Genomic DNA, 20,964 nt, shown 5'->3' with positions numbered 1-20,964 from the left:
GGAATGACTCCGACTCGGCTCTTTTCACTGAATTAGACGCGACGTACAGAGCGATTCCCAAACGAATAACTTGTGCGAGGCGATTTTCGACCAGCAGGTCCTTATAAAACGTAGGCTGTTATCAGTTGACGTAACTGAAGTAGAACAAACCTTAAAGACTTTTAAATTAACCGCAGAACTTAATGAAGGCTAGTCATAAATCAGAATATGTAAGGAAACCTACTTTGAAAATCCATTTTTTCTGGGTTTTAGGACCACAAACTGAACAGTTCTATTGCATCGTCAAATAATTTCTTCCTTAAGTGCTAAAATAATCGTTAGGGAACCGGAATAGTTAAATTCCTTACGGTCTCCATCCCTTCTCCCCACATTGCAAGTGTGTGTATGTGTGCGTGTATTTGTGTGTGCGCGCCCGTGCTAGAGGAGGGAGAACTCAGCTCTGAATCCAGCCACGAATCACGGAGAATGTGCGCGAAACGCTTCACTGCTGTTCTCTGTAACTCCACAGGGCAGATTCTGTATGATTTGACACGATCCGGTTTGGGAACGTCGGAGTGACATTGAGGAAGACGCATTTCTGAAGATCCAGAACCGAACCTCCGTCTCCAGCTCATCTACAGTCAGCATCCGTACATTCTGGACCTGTTACCACTGACCATTTCACCCTGTGTGGATACTTCTCCAGACCGCAGAGGATTTGCGCAATTTCCAACGGACCAAATTATGACTCATTTTACTTTTGCTTGGATGAGTTTTCCATCAATTTGATTTGCTTTGCTTTCGCTTTTTAATTAAAACACACATTAGCCTTTATTGTTAAAATCAGATTGGGCAAGTACCCGTTAAATGATGACTTTTTAATGCCCCTCCCTGCAAATTAAATATTTTAATGCGTTTTATGAGATGCGTAAAATGGAAACCACTGCGCGTAAATTCACGTCGGATTAACTCTCTCCTCGCATCCCGGCCACATTCCCGTGAAAATCTATGGAAGTAGCCGAGCTTGCTCTGAACTTGCTTTAGGCTGGGTGCCGGGAGTATTTTCTGCGGGACGTAGTTAGGATGCAGTCGGGGATGCGGGCGCTCTGTGCCGGCGGAGGCGCGTCTCTCTGCTGCCTGCTCATGCTGTGGATGATCTACACCCACATCCTGAAAGAAGGCAAGTGTTGAGCATCACTATACATTACTTTCACTATGGTAACCTGAAATCTCTATGCATAGACTCACCTGATTGTGTCCCTATTTTAAAGTTGTTTAAAAATGCAGCTGTCAGATTTCTTCTGTGCCTTAACACCCAGGGGAGAAACCACATAGTGTAGGACTCAAAACAACTCCTCTGAGAGACACCGGAGAGCTTGTGATATTATTATGGAAATCTATAGCATAATATAGAGGGCATGCTTCACAACCCAGAGGAAAATTGTATTGCTCAGGGGCTGCTCTTTCACAGCTCAGGAGATTTACTGGAGATGTAACTTTGTCTCAGTGGATTCTCCTAGGAACCAAATATGAGATCTAAACCACAAATTTGAAGAAATCTAAGCTCAGTTAGTTTCATTGTTAAAATTTGTGATTTTCTTTTCTGCATGAATGGCTTTCAGAGGTGCATTGTGTGTGTCAGATCAGTTGTAGTGTGAAGCTCTGAAGTTTTTTTTCCTTCTTCTAATGCTGTGAAAGATGTGTTCAGGGACCAGTGCTTTCGTATGCATGCATTTGCATCTATGCCTCCTGACATGCATTACACAATGTTTTGTTGCATGTGTGTGTCTGGCGTTTTTGTGTGTTTTAGAGGTAATGAAGAGGATAGTCATGATTTGAGTCAGGGGTAAGAATGTGACTCACATTTGATAAGCTAACTGCCCTAAAAAGGCACTGGGAGGCATGTCATACATGGCACGGCGTTTGTGTACTGATGTGGAAGTTTTGCAGATGGCTGTCAGCGGGGGGTGCGATGGGCTTTGGAGTTAAGATGGGATATAATAAGAGATATTACAGACATTAACACTTCATCTCACGGCGACGTCTTAGCACGGTAATACTGCAGATTTATGGGCTCCCTGCCGCACAAATCCTCACGTTTAATGGAGACGTTCGGCGCATTGAGCGTTTGTAGGCGTGAACTGGTGTCTTGTGTTTGAGGGATCAAACATCCCTTCTACATCCTCTCAGTTAATGGCTGAGCTTTATTTGGGCTTCATGGCCTCCGGCTCAAACTAAGGAGGGAAACTCCTTTGCTGAAATACATTTTTTATTCTGACCACCATGAAGAAACATGAAATACCTCAGGGCCTGAAATTTTTGCATCAGGTACAGCTGCAGAAGCTGATAAATCACGAATCAAATGTCAGTGAATATGTTGTATTTCACAGCCAAGGTGAGGGGATATTTCTGCTGTGAAGTCTTTGTAATGTTGTTCATGTATAAATAGATTTTGGGCCCTTTTGACTTTTATTTTGAATATTTGTTTTTTAGAATATATTCTTTTGTATTCTGCCAAAATAAAAAAAAAGTAAGAAAGAAAAAAAGAAAACATCAAACAAAACAATAAATAAATAACTAAATAAATAGCCTTTTAACAGTCTAGTTTCTCTCTATTGCATGTTCATGTTTCATTTAATTTATTTACATTTATTTTACATGCTACTTACATTGTACATTGCATTGAATTAATTTTTGATCATTATATATATATATATATATATATATATATATATATGTAGATAGATAGATAGATAGATAGATAGATAGATTTTTTTATTATTAATTAAAACCATAATATAAAAATAAGAATGCATTTATATTTTATTTACATGCTACTTACATTGTACATTGCATACAAAAAAAAATAAAAAATAAATATATATATATATATATATATATATATATATTTTTTTTTTGCAAATAAAAACCATAATATACCACTGTTTTGGGTCCCTTTGACTTTTATCCAATTAGTAAATAAATACATTTTTAGCAGTCTAGCCATTTATTTATTTATTTTTCACTGAAGAAAGTCACTTACATTGCATCAAAGACTTTTTTAAATATATATATATATATATATATATATTACTTATGAATTTCTTTCCACTGAAGAAAGACATATGGGTTTGGAATGAGTAAATGATGACAAAAATCTATTTAAGGAACATTATTTTGGTCTACAGTTGGATGAAGTGACAACCTTCGATTGCTGTGGTGCAACAGTGTGGTTGCCTTTCATTTCGATAATGATATCCGTGACCCAGCTGAAGTTGTGGGTGAGATATCGACCAATCAATGTGTGTGACCATCGACCTTTGCCACTGTTTGGCTCCGAGTCATTTACAGATGAAAGCATGTGGTTTCGACGAGGCCTTGACCCTTCAAGCACCACAGGCATGTGATGAAAACCTGCGTCGCCCTTGTCTTTTTAATGGCCTTTTAAAAGATCCAGCGTACACATGCGTATTTCAATACCGCTTTAATTGTGGTAAGATGTAAGCGATACGGAGACGCGTGTGTGTCTTTGTGCGCCAGCAGCACGTTTGTTATAGTCGTGATTTAATTATGCTGTCCTCTCAGGCCAGGGCTGTCATCCAGAATCACAACAGAGCCGCTGTGATGACATCACGATAATGCACCGAGCGTTTTCATCACCGATGCCCGGGCATAACGAGAGGGACAGTGACGAGATGAGAGATTTACAAGATTAAAATCAATTGTCAGGAGTCCAATTAAAAATTCTCCCTTCTTCCGTAGCGGAATTCCCCGGAAAGCTCGGAGCAGAAGATTAGTCGTTTGTTAAATATTGTAAAAAGATTTCAGTTTCATTGAGCATCTCCCGCACCACTGCGCGGTCGAACTAATGCCTGTGCAAATTTGATTCGCCTGCTTTGTGGTGTGAGATGCAAACAAGCTTCTCTGCATGTGCAAATCTGCAGGCTGTTAGGACACAAGCTCATGTCACTGACCGACGTCTTTCTCTATCTGTCAAGCGCACCAAATGCTGCACTGCACATCTGAGATACTGCTCGCTTCGGTTAAAGGTGATGTGTGACATTTTTCTGATGTTTAAGCACTTTCTTGTATCTGGCTTAATATGCAGAGACAACTGTAAGCCGCTCGTAGGTTGATTTTCAAGGAGTTCTAATAAACCTGGAGAGCTATCCAGAAGTCTCATCCATCTTAATGGCAGTTGCTAGGCTGGTGCATGCAGCCTGGATGATGCTGCCTTTGCTTCCGTTCCAGAAAGATTTTCTGAGCCAATCACCTGAGTCATAAATACCTCTGATCATGGCATATTAGACACTTTGCAACAGACAAGGAAAAACATAAGTCTGTTTCATGCTTTTGAGAGGCCTGTGAGGAAAAATAGGTCACCGGTGAAACCTACTTTCAATGGCCATCACATGGTTATTATATGTTTGAGTTTTTAATTAAATTTCAGTGTCAATATCATGTTTTATTTTTTTAATTTGTCTTTATAATGTAGTGCTCTCTGTCATTATTATTTTTAGTATTTTATAGTTTTAGTTTAGAGCATTCCAATTTTTGTTTTATTAGGGCTGTCAAAGTTACAGTAACTAGTATTTAAAAAAAATAAAAAGCATATATTTTTTTTGTTGTAGATGTTGTAAAGCATCATTTTTTGGTGGTTTAACTTTAGATTTTCATTTTCACATTTCATTTAGTTTTTACACTAACATTTGTGTATTTGACATGTTTGACTTTCAATACATTTATTTATGAATAACATTATGTATTTTTATTTTCTTTTAGTTTTACTTTTTTAATAAATAATTGTTTTCAATTTCAACTTAAAATTATTGTGAACATGAAAATGCTTTAATGAGAAATTTGGGGTCATGTGAAACTATATTTGCATTTTAATGTTTTATTTAGTTTATTTACATTTACATTTGTGCATTTGACATGTTTGACATTTAATTATTTATTTATAATATATTCTTATGTATTTTATTTTTTAATGTATATTTATTATGATAAATAATATAGAAACTTAAAATTACTGTCGATATGAAAATATATTTTTTTATTTCAGTTAACTCAAATCTTTTTAGTTTTCATTTTAGTTTTCATTAATGATAATAACACTGATGAAGCATACTTGTTAATTATATGTACACACATGTGCACTGTAAAAAAATTGTGGCTTCAACTTAAAATAAATTGTTACCTGGCTGCCTTAAATTTTATGTTACAAATATCACATATATCTCTACAAATAACACAAATATCTATGATGTCACTTCATACAACTTAACATTTCAGGTTGACTAAACTTATCTGAGCTGACTAAACTTACATTTTAAGGCAGCCAGGTAACAAATTATTTTAAGTTGACCCAATTTTTTTTATTTTTATTTTTTACAGTTTGTTGTTGCGAAGCATTAAACTGTTTTACTGCATACCTGCAGGATCCAGTATTCTGAAAGACTGTGGAATATATTGAATATATGGAATAGCTTTAGTTACTTTACTAAACATTATCGGCTATTTTGCAACATGTCCCACCTAAACATCTTGTTTCAATAGGAAATAGATCAACGAGCAAATAGAAAAGCGAGTTCGTCAGGCAATTTCTTGAGGCCTTTTCTGGAAGTGCTCTCATGGAAAGGTAATTCATCTGTTGATTCTTGGCGGGTGAAATTTCTGACCAACTTTGACAACCACCAGCTATGATTTAAGATGACATGATTTGTAGTCGATGTTGTTCTCTGACTGGTATCCAAAAACCTCTCTACAGACGAGAATAATTCATATTAGTGAACGTGTCTGCGGTTGAGAGACAGATGGAGTGTGTTTGGCTTCGGAAATGGATTTACAGCGCAGGAAAGTGATGAAATAAAAGGCCTACTGTGTGCTTTTTAAGACAGGCCCATTACCTGCGACACGTGCTTCGGTCTGTCAGGCCCTTTTGGGGGGTTCGGTAACAGAGAAATGTGTGGGTCGCGCCGAGTGGCTGTGAATCCTGGCCTGACAGCTCCCCCCACAAAGCGCCGCCATTCGTCATGGCAAAGACAGGAAATCAAAGTGCGCTTGGCTGTGGGTGTGCACTCTGGGCCACAGAACAGACAGATGGATGAGCTGTCACCAACATCAGCGCTGCCAGTTTATTTAACAATACATTTGGAAATGTCAGAGTTCCCTCTGCGGACTTTTCGCCCTGCCACCGCCGACACCTTTCGGCTTCCACCATTGAGCTCGGGTATCAGTGGGTGGGAAGAGATGATTCTAATTATAATGCAGCAGAAGTTCTCGGCACATCCTGTAGGAAAGAAAGACTCCAGTAGTCTGGAGTTTCAACAAAGATCTCAACAGTGTTTTAGAACCTATCTATCTATCTATCTGTCTGTCTGTCTGTCTGTCTGTCCGTCCGTCCGTCCGTCCGTCCGTCCGTCCGTCCGTCCGTCCATCTATCTATCTATCTGTCTATCTGTCTATCCATCTATCCCTCCATCCATCATGTCTGTCTATCTATCTATCTATCCATCCATCCATTCATCCATCATGTCTATCTATCTATCTGTCTGTCTGTCTGTCTGTCTGTCCGTCCGTCCGTCCGTCCATCTATCTAACTATCTGTCTATCTGTCTATCCATCTATCCCTCCATCCATCATGTCTGTCTATCTATCTATCCATCCATCCATTCATCCATCATGTCTATCTATCTATCTGTCTGTCTGTCTGCCTGTTTATCGTTCTATCTATCTATCTATCTATCTATCTATCTATCTATCTATCTATCTATCTATCTATCTATCTATCTGTCTATCTATCTATCTATCTATCATCCATCCATCCATCCATCCATCCATCCATCATGTCTGTCTGTCAGTCTGTCTGTCTGTCCGTCCATCTATCTATCTATCTATCTATCTATCTATCTATCTATCTATCTATCTATCTATCTATCCATCATGTCTGTCTGTCTGTCTATCTATCTATCTCTCCGTCCATCCGTCCGTCCGTCCGTCTATCTATCTATCTATCTATCTATCTATCTATCTATCTATCTATCTATCTATCTATCTATCTATCCATCCATCCATCCATCCATCATGTCTGTCTGTCTATCTATCTATCTATCTGTCCGTCCGTCTGTCCATCTATCTATCTATCTATCTATCTATCTGTCTATCTGTCTGTCTGTCTGTCTGTCTGTCTGTCTGTCTATCTGTCTGTCTGTCTGTCCATCCATCCATCCATCCATCCATCCATCATGTCTGTCTGTCTGTCTGTCTGTCTGTCTATCCGTCCATCCATCTATCTATCTATCTATCTATCTATCTATCTATCTATCTATCTATCTATCTATCTATCTGTCATTCTTTCTATTGTTCTATCGTTGTATCTATCATTCTTTCTATCTTTCTATCCATCCATCCATCCATCCATGTATCGTTTGATCTTTCTGTTGTTCTATCATCTATCTCTGTTTATCTATCTATCGTTCATTCGTTTGTTTGCTCTATCGTTCTTTCTACTGTTCTATCATTGTATCTTTCTCTCTTTCTGTCATTCTGTTGTTCTATTATCTATCTATCGTTCATTCTATCTGTCGTTCTTTTCTTCTATCTATCTATCTATCTATCTATCTATCCATCTATCTATCGTTCATTTGTTCTGCCATTCTTTCTATTGTTCTGTCGTTGTATCTGTCTGTCATTGATTGTCATGTTGATCTATCTATTGTTCTATCATTTTTTGTATCGATCTGTCGTTCTATCGTTATATCTTTCTTTCTATCTTTCTATCCTTCTGTTGTTTTATCTATTGTTCTATCATATTTTGTATCGTTCCATCGTTCTATCAGTCATTCTGTTGTTTCATCTCTCTGTCCTTCTGTTTATCTTTCGCTCTATCATTCTATTGTTCTATCAATCTATCATTCTTTCTATTTTTCTATCTCTCACTGTAATTTTACTTCCTTACATTCAAGTTTGAATTGTAGTCCTCCATCCTGTTTGCAAGTTCAGCAACTGAATTAGAATTGAACAAGCATTCTCAAATTCATATCTGAATGCTGCACAACCCTGTCAGAGCAACATCCGAGACAAAGCTGATGCTTGATACCCGATAATAGATAACGGAGAACTCCATTAATTCTCTCAAGCTGTGAACGAGCAACCTCTGAGCAATAAATTTGTCCTGTGGGATTACTTGGCTGAAGCACAGTGTATGAATCGCTGGTTATTTTTGCACTCTCCCTAAATGCCATTGTCATAATGTTGTGTAGGTGGGCAGGACAGATATGTCATTTCCAGCAGCACAATTTGCAAAATGCAATTTCTTCCTCAACAAAGGCCACTAGCTCCCAGCATGCCAGATGTTAATGATGGCCCGTGTCATAAATTTAGTGCCGAGAAACCACTTGTGCCTCTGTAGGTAATGAAGCCGTGGAAGCGAACGGATGTTTATGCAAAACTCGAAAGCTTTTTAAGGCAAAATCAATTGTGTAGCATTGTGCCACCCATTTTTTAACATTTTTCGCTGCTGGGTGAATATAAATTTAATTCATGTCAAATGCCACCCCGCTCTAGTTCGTTGTGTTCCTGTGTGCTCTCTCTCTCTCTCTCTGAGCTGAGAGGAATTTTTGAGCGTCTAATATATGAAGATGAATGATATGATGTTCTGCAGTATTTTAGCTTCGCTGCTTTCTCTCGCTTTCTCTCCTGAGGATTGCTGTCTGAGTTTACTGTTGTATGAAGTGTGCGACCTTTGTTCCCTGGCTTGTTGCTAACTTGTGTCAGTTTTTGTTATAGCTGTCCTCATTCCACTTGAGGTTGATGCTAAATGACAGAGATGTTTAAACAGGTTCTTAGAGGGTTAGGGTGGGTTAATTAGCTCTTCAGTTCACAATGCAGGAGGTTATGGCCGTTACTATTGCTGAACATAACTGTTAACAGCAAAGACAAACTCTATAGAGAGGCGTTTTTTTTTTTTTATCTGCGGCTCAAGCAGCGCTCATTTCCACTTGTACAGTAACAAAGGTTTAGCTCGACTGTCTGTGGACTGAAGAGATGTATTTGAGTAAATCTCTCAATACCTTTCAAGAACGTCATATTCCACTGAAAAGAAAGAGAATAGTACATTTTACTTAAAGGAATACTTGCATTTACGCTCTCTCAAGTCATTTGTGGAGATGTTTAACACAGTGTCTGAACTGTTGTCTTCCTTGTGATAAAAGTGGGTTTGTGAGGGAAAAAAAAAGCATGGAAGAAAGCACCATAAAACATCATGAAAGTAGTCCCGATGACTTGTGTGTGAAATTCTGTATCTACTGATGCAATGTACTGCACAATACAATAGCTTTGTGTGAGGAATGGACTGAATTTTAAGTTATTTTCTCAAAATCTTGCTTGTCGTGACCAATTCATTTGGACTGTATGGGAAAGAGCAGCTTGACATTCTGTAATAAACATCTCCTTTGTGTTCCATGAGGGGAAAACGGTAATACTTTTATTTAATTTTAATTTTAATTTTAATTATTTTATTTTATTATTTTTAATTAAATTTTTATTTTTTAATCTTATGATAATATAACACATTAGATTTTTTTTTTTTTATTGGTTATTTTATTGTTTTTTATTTTAATCTTATAACGGAACACATTTAATTTTCTTTTAATTTATCATATTGTATGTTATTTTAATTTTATTTGTCATTTTATTAATTTATTTTAATCTTACAAAACATTTTATTTTACTTTAATTTTTTTTATGATGTTAATCTTTTGATAATATAACATTTTATATTTTATTTTATTTGTCATTATTTTATTTTATTTTAGCTTAATCTTATAATAGAAGACATTTTATATTATCTTTATAATGTATTTTTTATTTAATTTAATTTTTAGTTTTTAATCTTATGATAATATAACACATTTGTTTTTTATTTTACTTGTCATTTTTTAATCTTATAATGAAACACATTTTATTTTCTTTTAATTTATCATTATATTGTATTTTTTATTTTATTTTTTATTTTTATTATGTAAATCTTTTGATAATATAACATTTTATTTTTGATTTTATTTGTCATTATTTTTTTTTTTTTTTTATTCGTTTATAAATCATTTTATAAATCATTTTATTTTAATTTAATTGATCATTATATTGTATTTTTATTTTATTTTGTATTTAATCTTATGATAACATATAACACTTTTTGTTAATGTCATTATTTTATTATATTATTATATTTTGATTTATGACAGAACACATTTTATTTTAATTTTATTTATCACTATAATGTATTTTTTTATTTAATTTGATTTTTTTTATTATTTTAATTATATGATAATATAATACATTTTATTTTTATTTGATATTCATTTTATTTGATTTAATTTTAATCTTATAATAGAATATTTTTAAATGAGAACACAAAATGACAAAATACTTCCAAGTAAAATGTTCTGACATTAGAGTAAAAATAATTGAAAAAATAATAATAAAAAAAAACAATAATAATAATTATTATTATTATTGATTTTACCATACCTTCTGTTGTCCTATGTAGTTTTGCATTATTATTGGTAGTAGTAGTAGTATTTATTATTATTTTGCATTACAGTAATGAGAATTAGTAATAAAATGTGCTTAATTATGATTAAAATGCTGCAATGCAAAAAATCTCTTTGGTCTTAAAAATCGAATTAAATACTTTCTTATTACAAACTACTTTGTATTCGCAGTTCGTTTTTTCCTCTTTTCTTTTCTTTTTTTTTTCTTTTCAATTTGGTATGAAATAGACCCTGGACTTAACAATTTTCATGAGATTCATCCATTCACTGTCATTGTGTGTTAAACTTTTAGCACTCCCGCTGATTCGAGCGATTGAAACCCAGTGAGAGTCTGCAGCGAGATGTGTTTTGTCTAACCCTTATCTGTTGTTGCAAACTCTAGAAAGAAACAGGTGTCATCTTCCTGTCAGCTGTCCTGTGGTGCAGTGTTTGGAGAGGAGGTGGTGTTTGAACTGCACTAGCTTTAAACTATATGTTTCCTTGCAGTTGCACCTACATGTTTCGCCTGAAAATGACACTGCAGACCTGAATGTAGTTCCTATGAGGGAGGAAGTAGAGTCTGCAGAAGAGCAGAGCTGAGTTTGGTGACCCGCTCTGTGCTCCTGCAGGGTGTCTGTGTGCTGCTCTGTGCCCAGGTGCATGTAGATCCTTATCGTTTGATTCGGTCTGTCGTGTCTGGACTAAACAGGCAGAAAAACCTCCTGTCATATCAATTAACTTAACAACCTGTGATGGAATGGCTGTCAAGCTTTTGGCACATCAAGCCCTCTGACTCTATCTCTTTCTCGCTCTCTTTCCATCCTGTTTTCCGAGGCTTATCTCCATCCTTCCCCATTCATCCTCTGGCTGTTAAACATGGACAGAATGCTGGTATTTCATGCCATAGATATCCCCGGCCAGCAGCACACAGCTGTTTCTGTGTGTGTGTTTGTGTGTGTGTGTGTGTGTGTGTGTGTGTGTGTTTTGCGGATGTTTCTTTATTTACTGGCACTCTTATGTCCCAGGGGTTGATTTTTATTAAAACTAATTAAAATATTAAATTACTTTTTTATGTATTTATTGTTTCACATGAAGGCTGCACACTTTTGAAAAGTGTTTAACATGCCTTCACCATTTTATTTTTGTATAACGGTTTTACGTTTGTTTGTTTTCCACCTTAAACATACATAAATGTAAATATCACATTTTTAAAATGATGATAATCTAAACTCAATCTAAAACCTAAAGAGTCATATTACACCCTATATTCACATTTTTAATTTGTGTTTATTTATTTTTTGTTATTTCTGTTTGTTATATGAAGGTCACACCCTCTGGGAAAGTGTTTAAAGTGCTTTCACCTTTGTTTTCTTTTTTTTTTTTTTTTTTTTTTTTTTTTTTTTTTTTTAAATGATGTTAATCTTAACTTAATCCTAAAGAGTCAAATAAACAATTTATATCCTATACACATTTTTTACATTTATTGTTATTATTATTATTTTTTTTTATTTCTGTTTGTTATGTGAAGGTCACACTCTCTTGGAAAGTGTTTAAAATGTCTTCAGATTTTATTTATTTATTTATTTATTTTATTATATTTTGCTCAGAGGAATTGTTATTGTTTTATATTTTTATTTTATTTTATTTTATTTTATTTTATTTTATTTTATTTTATTTTATTTTATTTTATTTTATTTTATTTTATTATTTTTTACATTTGTCCCAGACAAAGCATATATAAATTAAAATATTAAATTTTTAAAAAGATGATAATCTAAACCTAATCCTAAATTGTCAAATAAACAGTCTATACCCCATACACATATTTTTAATTTATTTTTATTTTTATTTCTGTTTGTTATATGAAGGTCACACCCTCTTGGAAAGTGTTTAAAGTGCCTTCACCTTTTTTTTTTTTTCTTTTTTTTTTTTAAATGATGTTAATCTTAACTTAATCCTAAAGAGTCAAATAAACAATTTATACCCTATACACATTTTTTACATTTATTGTTATTTTTATTTTAATATTTCTGTTTGTTATGTGAAGGTCACACTCTCTTGGAAAGTGTTTAAAATGTCTTCATATTTTATTTATTTATTTATTTATTTATTTTATTTTGCTCAGAGGAATTGTTATTGTTTTATATTTTTATTTTATTTTATTTTATTTTATTTTATTTTATTTTATTTTATTTTATTATTTTTTACATTTGTCCCAGACAAAGCGTATATAAATTAAAATATTACATTTTTAAAATGATGATAATCTAAACCTAATCCTAAATTGTCAAATAAACAGTCTATACCCCATGCACATATTTTTAATTTATTTTTATTTTTATTTTTGTTTGTTATGTAAAGGTCACATTCTCTTGGAAAGTGTTTAAAATGTCTTTACATTTTATTTATTTATTTGTTGATTTATTTATTTTGCTCAAAATTATTTTATGTATTCTTGTTTTATATTTGTCCCAGACCAACATTTTATTTTATTTTATTTTATTTTATTTTATTACATTTGTCCCAGACAAAGTATAAATATGAATATTTCATTTTTAAATCTAAATCTAATCTAAAACCTAAAGAGTTAAATAAACAATTTACACCCCGTATACACAATTATTTTTGTTTTTTGTTTGTTATGTGAAGCTCATACTCTCTTTAAAAGTGACTTACTTTTTCCCAGACCAAGGTGTTTTTTTTTTTGTTTTTTTTTGTTTTTTACATTTGTCACAGACAAAGAATATATAAATATAAATATGAAATTTTTAAAATCATAATAGTCTAAATCTAATCTAAAACCTAAAGAGATAAATAAACAATTTACACCCCATATACACATTTATTTTTATTTGTATGTGAAGGTCACATTCTCTTAGAAAGTGAATTTCTTTTTCCCAGATCAATATTTTATTTTATTTTATTTTATTTTTATTATTATTATTTTTTATCTCAGACCAACGTTTTCAATCTTAATCTTAAAGCATATATAAATATAAATATGATATTTGTAAAATGCTAATCTAAACAAAGACTCAAATAATGATAGTGTTTTTTATTTTGTTTTGCTTTTATTTTATTTATTTATTTATTCATTGCATTGTGACATTTATAAGTGCACATATTTTGCACTAAATTCTCATTTTTTTCCTTATACTTGTCTCATATTTTGATTTCCATTTTTACACAAATTATGACTGACATCCATCGCAACCCTTCATTTCAAGTCAGTGTACTTGGTTACCAAGACAACAACAGCACCACCAGTGAAAGGCATGACTGAAACTAAATATATATATAGCTATATATATAACTTAATACCTGAATTCAAACCACTCATACACTAATTTTGTCAAGTTATGCACAAAAAAAATGTTCATGCCTTTTAGAAATGACAAATGTCATTATTCTTATTTGCTTTTGGCAGACAAATCAAATTAACTAGTGTGAGTGTGTAAAGTGTGAATTTATTTTCTAACAGAGCCCAAAGTGCTGTAGTTGAAGAAACATCTGGGTATGAAATGAAACAGAATAAAAGAGGGGCAAACAGAGAAGCATCAGAGGACTGAAGGAGGGGTTAATTCTCTTATCTAAATTCTGAGCTGTGGAGGATTAATGTGGGCCGTTATGGAAAGAGGTTGTGGCTCTATTTTGGAGGAGGCTGATCAGAGCGAGAGAGGGAGCGAGACAGAGAGAGGTGACCTTCAGCGTTCTCCATAGTCTTTACAATAATGATGTCTGCTGGGATTTCTCATCTCCACTCAACAAGATGCCCCCATCGCCGTCAAGGTTAAAACAATTTCAATAGACTTTGCATCTGACACGTGCCGCCTGAAATCGCGTGTAAGTTTTGCTCTTGGTGCATAACGTTGTGTATTGTGTTGTCGCAAGAGAAAACTTTTTTGGAACACGCCAAGAGAGATTTTGAAGTAAGAATGGGCTGAACGTTAGTTCATTAAAGGAGAAGTCCATTTCCAGAACAAAAATTTACAGGTAATTTACTCACCCCCATTTCATCCAAGATGTTCATGTCTTTCTTTTCTTCAGTCGATAAGAAATTATGTGTCTTGAGGAAAACATTTCAGAAATATTCTCCATATACTGGACAATGGTGCCCCCAAGTTTTTAACTTCCAAATGCAGTTTAAATGCAGCTTCAAATGGCTCTAAACAATCCCAACTGAGAAAGAAAAGTCTTATCTAGCAAAACAATAGGTCATTTTCGGAACAAATTGACTATTTATATACTTTTTAACCTCAAATGCTCCTCTTGTCTTGTCTCTGCGATGCACATGCGTAGTCTGTGTAATCTGGGTCAATGCAGTTAGGGTATGTCGAAAAACTACCATCACGTTTTCTTCTTCAACGTCAAAGTCCTACATCGCTCTTTTAGCTTTTTTTTTTTTTTTTTTTTTGGTAAGAATTTGATCTTCTTTGCATTTTCACTTTGTAAACACTGGATCGGTAGTTCTGTAGCGATGTAGGTTGAAGTTGGGGCAGAAAACGAGATGGGAGTTTTTCGACATACCCTAACTGTATTGACCTTATTGAACCGGTGTTGTGCCCATTTTCAACCCCCGCAAAATTATTACCTATTGACATCGCTACCTGATTGCCTAATCCTAACCCCACCCCTAATCCTAACCCTCCCCGAAACCTAACCATCGTTTAGAGCCATTTGAAGCTGCATTTAAACTGCATTTCGGAAGTTGGAGAAAGACACGAACATCTTGGATGACAAGGAGGTGAGTAAATTATCTGTAAAATTTTGTTCTGGAAGTGAACTTCTCTTTTAATGCAGACACTAATCCTTCAGAAAATGTGCAAAAGTACATATATTTACTAGTGTTCATTTTTTAAAAGAAAGGTCTTTTACTTGGGCTGAGTGTCTGTCCATTGCACATCGAGTTCAATCCCTCTGGTTTCTTCCTGAAAGGCAGGTGTCTTCTCTGGCTTGGCTGACCTTAACCTGTTGTTTTGAAATAGTAATTGCCCAGGCCGCTGGACTGTGATAGCGTTCGGTCGTCCTGTGGGGAGTCCGAGCTTTGCGTTCGACACGTCCGTCTTAATCAGCTCAGCCTGTGCCGACTGTTGACCAAGCAGTAGCGGTCATCAGCTCCACACTGCTATCTTTGCATTTCAATGGGTCAAGTGCTAATGCAACGGGAGGGTGGGTGTGCTGTTTTGTGCATGTTAGGGTGAGGGGAGAGTGTAAAATATGATGAATAGCAATAAGCCGTTCAGCCCCGCAATCAGCAGCAGCTTAAAGCTGGAATCAAGTCTGACGCGTCGACGAACGGAGAATATGGTGCTCCTTTTGGACCGTCTTCCATCAAGCATTGATTTAAGTTGCAGTGTCGGTGCTTTTCGGAGACAATAGTTAGGCTTTTTGCCTTTTTTTGATGGCGAGATCTGATTGGCTCTCCATTCGGTCTGATCAGAGTGAATTATTGCGCCCTTGAGATGAGCTTCCTGTGAAAGGGAATCTTAAAGCACGAGTCGCTGGTAATTCATCACTGTTCCCGAGTTCTATTACACATATAAAAATCCCCTTTCATCACATCTCTGTTGGCCCTTCAACGGTATTGCACAAGATTAATTAATATTGTAAATCTGCTTTTATTGCCATTTTAAACAGGCGGATTCATAGAGTTGTACCCGGCCACTTTTCCTTTTTGATCAAACACAAAGAAAGAGCGAAGACGGGAAGCTCAGGAGCAAGGAAGACTTTTCTCTCTGACGTGAATTATGATTATGATTATGTATGAGTCAGCTAATGTCTAGCCAGACTTTTTGCACTTTTCGTTCTTTTTCTACAAAGCTTGCTGGTCATTGTGGTCACTTGAATAGAAGTTGTACGCTTTGCCAGCACACTAAAAGTGTCAAAAATACTCAGCCAAGCATTTATGCCTGTCAGAGAAACCATTGAGGGGAAGTGCTCTCGAAGGACCTAAGAGAAAGAGATTTTGTTTTATAAAAGGCTTGAGCAACAATGGACACCTTTAGACAAGCAAAAGCTACCATTTAAGTGACACCTTAAAATTATCTCAGGGATCTGTTGTCTTCTAAAGACACCAAAATGAGTAAATTAGTTGAACCTCACCATGATACTTGAAGCTTGCTTGCCTATTTTGGTTCATTTCAGATGTCTGGATATGTTTGGAGAGATCTAGTATTCAATTTAAATGATTTTCATAGTTCATACAATGAGAAAATTAGATTTTATGCTGGTATTCAGAGCTACTGGGCTGGATGTCTATTTTAAAATGTTGTTCCCAATCCATATAACTTACTGTCAACCTGATTGTACAGGTTGTTCTTTTCCATGCAATTACAATGAAGCATGACTGGGACTTTCAAACTTCAAAAAGCTCTATAAAAGTGGTCCAAAAGTTTGTGCAATGCACAGTTAGAATTGAAGTTGTTTTTCACTGTTAAACTTGTGTAACCTTTAAAACTGAATCACTGAGTCGGTGTGTTGAACTAGAGATCCAGATCAGTTCGATTCATGAATGAATCATTCAGACCATCAGAATCAATTGTAAGCTTGATCGACCAAATCATTTACAAGAACTCAAAGACTCAAAAGAATGATTCATTCACAAAATTCCTCATGCAAAACTACTGTATGGCTTTAGATGGCTTGGAAAATAGTTGTTGACTCAAATGAACCACTTTTGTGGTGTCATTTTGGAGCATGACAGCCCCAGTTCTCCTTCACTTTCATTGTACTCTATGAATGTTACATGATTTTCATAACATCAGCAATAAGAAAATGAGATTTTATGCTGGTATTCAAAGCTGTTGGACTAGATATCTATTTTAAAAGAATATTTCACCCAAAAAATGAAAATGTTGTTTCCAATCGATATGACTAGTTTTGGTCCTATAACAGATTGTACAGGTATTTTTTTCCATGCAGTTACAATAAATGATGCCTGGGGCTTTTAAACTTCAGAAAGGACCAAAAAGCTCTCAGTTAAAATTTAAGTTGTTCCTTAGTGGTACTCTTTGGGTAACCTCTGAGAGCAAATCATCAGATGAACTGGAGTACCAAATCAACCAAAACCAAAAATTAGATTTTATACTGTTATTCAGAGCTACTGGGCTAGATATCTATTTTAAAAGGACCCAAAAATGAAAATGTTTTTCCTTATCTATATGACTTTCTGTCAACCTGACTGTACAGGGTGTTTTTTTTCCATGCAATTACGATGAATGATGACTGGAGCTTTCAAACTTCAAAAAAGGCCAGAAAGCTCTATAAAAGTGGTCCAAAAGTGGCCCAAAAGTGGCCTTCTGCTATATGATAGCTTTGTGTAATGCACAGTCGAAACTGAAGTTGTTTTTCACTGTTAAACTTGCGGTAACCTCTGAAACTGAATCATTGAGTCGGTGTGTTAAACTACAGATCCAAATCAATCTGATTCATGAATGAATCATTCAGACAAGAATCATTTGTGAGCTTGATCAACCAATTCATTTACAATAATTCATACACAAAATTCTTCATGCAAAACTATATGGCTTTAGAAGACTTAGAAAACAGCCATTGACTCAAATAAACCATCTTTATTGTGCACAAATCAATTGAACCACTTTTGTTGTGTCATTTTAGAGTGTGACAGCCCCACTTCTCATCCACTTTCATTGTATTTTATAAATGTTACATGATTTTCATAGCATAAGCAATGAGAAAATTAGATTTTATGCTGATATTCAGAGCTGTTGGACTAGATATGCATTTTAAAATAATATTTCAACCAAAAAAGGAAAATGTTGTTTCCAATCCATTTGACTTTTGGTCTTATAACTGATTTTTCAGGTTGATTTTTTTCCCCATGCAATTACAATGAATGATGACTGTGGCTTTCAAAATTTAAAAAGGCCCAGAAAGCTCTATAAAAGTGGTCCAAATGTGGTCTTTTGATATATGATAGCTTTGTGTAATGCACAGTTGAAACTGAAGTTGTTTTTCACTGTTAAACTTGTGGTAACCTCTGAAATTTGAATCAGTGAGTTGGTGTGTTGAACTAAAGATCCAAATCAATCCGATTCACGAATGAATCATTCAGACAAGAATCATTTGTGAGCTTGATCAACCAGTTCATTTACAAGAACACAAAAGTCCTTGTGCAAAACTATCATATGGCTTTGGAAAACTTGGAAAATAATTGACTCAAATAAACCAAATTTATAGTGCATGAGTCAATTGAACCACTTTTGTGGTATCTTTTTAGAGCGTGACAGCCCCAATTCTCATTCATTGTATTGTATAAATGTTACATGATTTTCATAGCATAACCAATGAGAAAATTTGATGTTATGCTGAAATTCTTTTGGATTAGATATCTATTTTACAAGAATATTTCACCCCAAAAATGAAAATGTTGTATCCAATCGATATGACTAGTTTTGGTCCTATAACAGATTGTGCAGGTAGTTTTTTTTCCATGCAGTTACAATGAATGATGCCTGGGGCTTTCAAACTTTAGAAAGGACCAAAAAGTGGTTCAAAAGTGTCCTTCTGATGTATGGTAGCTCTGTATGATACACAGTAAAAAAAATTGAAGTTGTTCCTCAGTGGTAATCTTTGGGTAACCTCTGAGAGCAAATCATTGAGTCAGCAAGTAGAACTAGAGAACCAAATCTAAAAAAATTAGATTTTATCCTGGTATTTAGAGCTGCTGGGCTAGATATCTATTTTAAAAGGACCCAAAAATAAAAATGTTGTTCCTAATCCATATGCCTTTCTGTCAACCTGGTTGTTTTTTTCCATGCAATTACAATGAATGATGACTGGGGCTTTCAAACTTCAAAAAGGACCAAAAAACTTGTTTTTCACTGTTAAACTTGCGGTAACCTCAGAAACTGAATCATTGAGTCATGCATTAAACTACAGATCCAAAGCCCCAGCCCCGGTTCTCATTCACATTCATTGTATTGTATGAATGTTACATGATTTTCATAGCATAAAATCTAATTTTCAGAAAATTAGATTTTATGCTGAAATTTAGAGGTGTTAGAGCAGATATGTATTTTAAAATAGTATTTAACCAAAAAATGAAAATGTTGTTTCCAGTGACAGTCCATATGATTTTTGGTCTTATAAATGATTGTACAGGCTGTATAAAAGTGGTCCAAAAGAGGCCTTCTGCTATATGATAGCTTTGTATAATGCACAGTCGAAACTGAAGTTGTTTTTCACTTCTAAACTTGCAGTATCCTCTGAAACGGTATGTTAAGTCGGTATGTTAAACTACAGATCCAAATCAGTCTGATTCATGAATGAATCATTCAGACAAGACTTATTTGTGAGCTTGATCAACCAGTTCATTTACAAGAACATAAATGTCCTCATGCAAAACTATCATATGGTGCATCTTTATGGTACACAAGTCAGTTGAACCATTTTTGTGGTATTATTTTAGAGCGTGACAGCCACAGTTTTCATTCACATTCAATGTACTGTATGAATGTTACATGATTTCCATAGCATCAGTAATAAGAAGATTAGATTTCTGCTGGTATTCAGAGCTGCTGGACTAGATATCTATTTAAAATAATATTTCAACCAAAAAATGAAGATGTTGTTTCCAATCCATAAGACTTTTGGTCTTATAACTGATTGTACGAGTTATTTTTTCCATGCAATTACAATGAAAAACGGACCAGAAAGCTCTATAAAAGTGGTTTAAAAGTACCTTCTGATATATGATAGCTTTGTGTATACACAGTCAAAACTGCAATTGTTTTTCATTGTTAAACGTGCAGTAACCTCTGAAACTGAATCATTGAGTCGGTGTGTTAAACTGGAGATCCAAATCAATCTGGTTTAGAATAAATCATCCAGACAGGAATCATTTGAGCTTAATCAACCAATTCACTTACAAGAACTCAAAGACGCAAAAGAATTCTAAACTCAAACTCAAAAGATTCATTCAAAAAGTCCCTCATGCAAAACTACTGTGTGGAAGACTCTGAATACAGTCGTTGACTCAAATGAACCTCTTTTATAGTGCGTGAGTCAAATTATGCACATTTGTGGTATGCAGTTGGCATTTACTTTTGTTATGAATGTTACATTATTTTCATAGCATAGGCAATGAGAAAATAAGATCTTATGCTGGTATTCAGAGCTGTTAGACTACATTTCACACAAAAAAAATGAAAATTTTGTTTCCAATCCATATGACTTTCTGTCTTATAACTGCTTGTACAGGTTGTTATTTTCCATGCATTTACAGTGAATGATGTCTAGGCTTTAAAACATAAAAAAGGACAAAAAAGCACTATAAAAGTGGTCCAAAAGTGGCCTTCTGATGTATGATTGTTTTGCATAATGCACAGTCTCAACTGAAGTTGTTTTTCACTATTAAACTTTGAGTAACCTCTGAAACTGAATCAGTGAGTCATCAGTCCAATTCAATCATTCATTCATGTTTTGTAAA

At 34.5% G+C, this 20,964-nt stretch overlaps 1 protein-coding gene across 2 annotated transcripts in view; it reads left to right on the top strand.

Moving 5' to 3' along the window:
• Nucleotides 1-20,964, top strand: part of tafa5l (TAFA chemokine like family member 5, like) — a 73,518-nt gene that overhangs the window by 3,112 nt on the left and 49,442 nt on the right. The window contains exon 2 of one of the 2 annotated variants that reach the window (XM_051117835.1): nucleotides 509-1,159. In XM_051117835.1, coding sequence (XP_050973792.1) covers nucleotides 1,063-1,159 — 97 coding nt within the window. In that variant the 5' untranslated portion in view covers nucleotides 509-1,062. Of the gene's footprint in view, nucleotides 1-395; nucleotides 1,160-20,964 lie in introns of those variants that run through there. The other variant, XM_051117834.1, reaches the window with a different exon arrangement.

This window comes from Labeo rohita, chromosome 8 (assembly GCF_022985175.1).
Source record: "Labeo rohita strain BAU-BD-2019 chromosome 8, IGBB_LRoh.1.0, whole genome shotgun sequence".
Taxonomy (NCBI): domain Eukaryota; kingdom Metazoa; phylum Chordata; class Actinopteri; order Cypriniformes; family Cyprinidae; genus Labeo; species Labeo rohita.
Note: the sequence above shows the minus strand (reverse complement) of the source record. Positions and strands in the feature narration are given on the sequence as shown.